Consider the following 2415-nt stretch of genomic DNA (forward strand, 5'->3'; position numbering starts at 1 on the left):
AAAGCAATATGACACCACCTGAATTTACCATCTCCTCTCAAGCCTGCTCTTTCTCCCACAATCCCCAGATTCATTAATGGAAGCACCATCTGTCTAAGATGTCCAAGAAGGAGAACAAATAAATTTCTTCATGCCCTTTTGTTTATTTGCTTTTAAAACTCTGCTGACTCTAGCTCAGTAATGTCCCAGATTTATAATTTCCATTCCCAATGCTTCTGTTAGTTCAGACTCTCATCATAATCTTACTTAGCTTATTACACTGTTCTCCTACCTAATGTCTCCTCCTTCAGTAACTTTGTTTCAAACCATATACATGGTCTAACCAAAGGTATCTATCTAAACTCAGGCATAATTATATTATTTCCTTCTCTAGAAATATCAAAAGTCTCCCTATTGCTTTAAGGACACAAATTCCTAGATAACTCTAAGAGCCCTAACTTATCTTTCTGGTCTCATCCCTTATAAAAAGTCACACTAAAAAACATGGCCTACTTTAGCTACTCATAATTTCCTAGTCTGCTCCAAATAGACTCTGTCTTCTCTCTTTGCATTGACCAGTACAGAACCTTCTCTCTCAACTTTCTATTGATGGTACCCCTTGCGTGAGTGTTCCTACTCCATTCAAAGCCCAGCCCACACCTCCTCTCCTCTGAGCACCCTTTCTGGATCCTCCCTGGCAAAACTAACCATTCCCCAACATTGTTCTCCTAGGACTTAGCCCATGCATCTGTTGTAACTCTCATCTCTATTCTATCTTGTTGTTTTATTTTATTTTTATTTGTTTATGAGTGACCTCAGAGCTTAAGGGGAAGCCTGGTGGACAGCAATGCCTGTGAACGCTTGGAGAATGGCTCCCACTTTTGTGTGAAGAATAAAATGCCCACCTCACCTCTCTCCCTTGGGAAAACAGTACAGCCTTGGGTCTGGCTGTAGTCTCAGCCCACCCCAAGCCCATGCTGTGCAATAATCCTCTCACATCATTTTGCAAAAGAATTTCATGGCACATCATTTCATTTTCAGATTTTCCTTTCTTCTATGAAAGAGATGGGCTCAGTAGTGATCTGTGTATCACATTTGAAATGCTCCCTGAATTAGATATGCACTGAGAGCCTCCAGAACTGATAGTGGGTAAAGGAATTGTGTCTGTAGGAAAGATATGTTTTCCTAGAACAAGGAAGGAGAATGGAGCTCATTTACATTCCAGGATTGAAATGAGCAAATATATATGAGAACCCACTTTAGAAGCACCCCAAAACAAATGGAGGACATTCTCTAAATTCTACTTAACTTTTTCGCTTAGGGTCCTATATCATTGTATTTCAGGAAACTTCTAACAGTCTTAATTCTCCTCCCATATCATCCAGGTTTATCCAAAGCAGAGATTTTCATTTAGTGCAATGAAGTGTTGGAATGCCTGCCTGCCCCTCTATTAGACTATAAATTAGGAGATGGCAGAGTTGTGTTTATTCTGCTCTTCTCAGAAACTAGCTAATTCTCTATTATCTGTTAGATGTTCTGGAAATACTTGTTTATTTAAATTGAATGAAATAGTCCTCCTTTCATACCTCAGGAGACTAATGAGCACAGAGGTAGCCCTCAGATATTTCTAGACTGAACAAATGAACATACTCCAGTACTCACGGAGCTCACAGCCTCCTAGGAGGTGGGGGCGGAGGGAGGACGGCTAGGGCTTCCAGCTGTGATCCAGAACATGCAATGTCCAGGGTCCAGCCTCAGTAGAAGAGAGAAGGAAGGAAGCTCATGGAGATTGGCCAAGGCTTTATGGAAAAGTGACATAACCATCATTGGAATTTCTAGGTAGAAGGGAATCCAGGGGTGAGAACCAGCGCCAGGAATATGATATGATTTGGACTGGGATATGATTTGGATCTGGGAGGAGGGGAGCAGCAGACTGAGACTGCACATTGATGGGAGACCTCTGACTGCAACTTGGGGTGGGAATGGGTGAGAGTTCCAGCAGCGCCCTCGGCCCCAGGTGGAGAGAGTGGTGGCGAGGGACCTCAGGCTGCCCTGCAATCAGTACACAACCGTAGTGTCTCTGACACCGGCCGGGTTTGCGCCCCACTGCCCACCCTGTCCCAGCCTCTGTCGTGGTGCCTCCTCACCCTGAGGCCGTGCAGTGTCCCCCAGGCAGGGTGTGGCCCAGCTCCCGCCGGGGATGACTAAGCCTAGGCTGACAGCAGGCGCGGCCAGGCCAGAGAGTTATGAGACAGGATAAATCGGCCGGAGCGTCTGGGGTCGTGGCGTGGGCTGAGAGGGGTGCGGCGGATGCCGGAGGGCAGATAAAAGGGGCGGCGCCGCCCTCGGACCGCTTTCTCCGCGCAGCGTATCACCCGGAGAGGCCGCGGTCGGCAGCGGGCAGCTCTAGGCTGGGACGGGGAGGCCGGGACGTAT

General features: G+C 46.7%; 1 protein-coding gene across 1 annotated transcript in view; it reads left to right on the plus strand.

The window, feature by feature from the left end:
- Positions 1 to 2225: 2225 nt before the first annotated feature.
- Medag (mesenteric estrogen dependent adipogenesis) overlaps positions 2226 to 2415 on the plus strand; it is a 20929-nt gene continuing 20739 nt past the window's right edge. Inside the window, exon 1 of the mRNA XM_010623959.2 lies at positions 2226 to 2411. Within this exon, the coding sequence (XP_010622261.1) occupies positions 2226 to 2411 (186 nt within the window). The remainder of the gene's footprint in view (positions 2412 to 2415) is intronic.

The sequence above is a fragment of the Fukomys damarensis genome, unplaced genomic scaffold (genome assembly GCF_012274545.1).
Source record: "Fukomys damarensis isolate Sample0158 unplaced genomic scaffold, DMR_v1.0_HiC HiC_scaffold_38, whole genome shotgun sequence".
Classification (NCBI taxonomy): domain Eukaryota; kingdom Metazoa; phylum Chordata; class Mammalia; order Rodentia; family Bathyergidae; genus Fukomys; species Fukomys damarensis.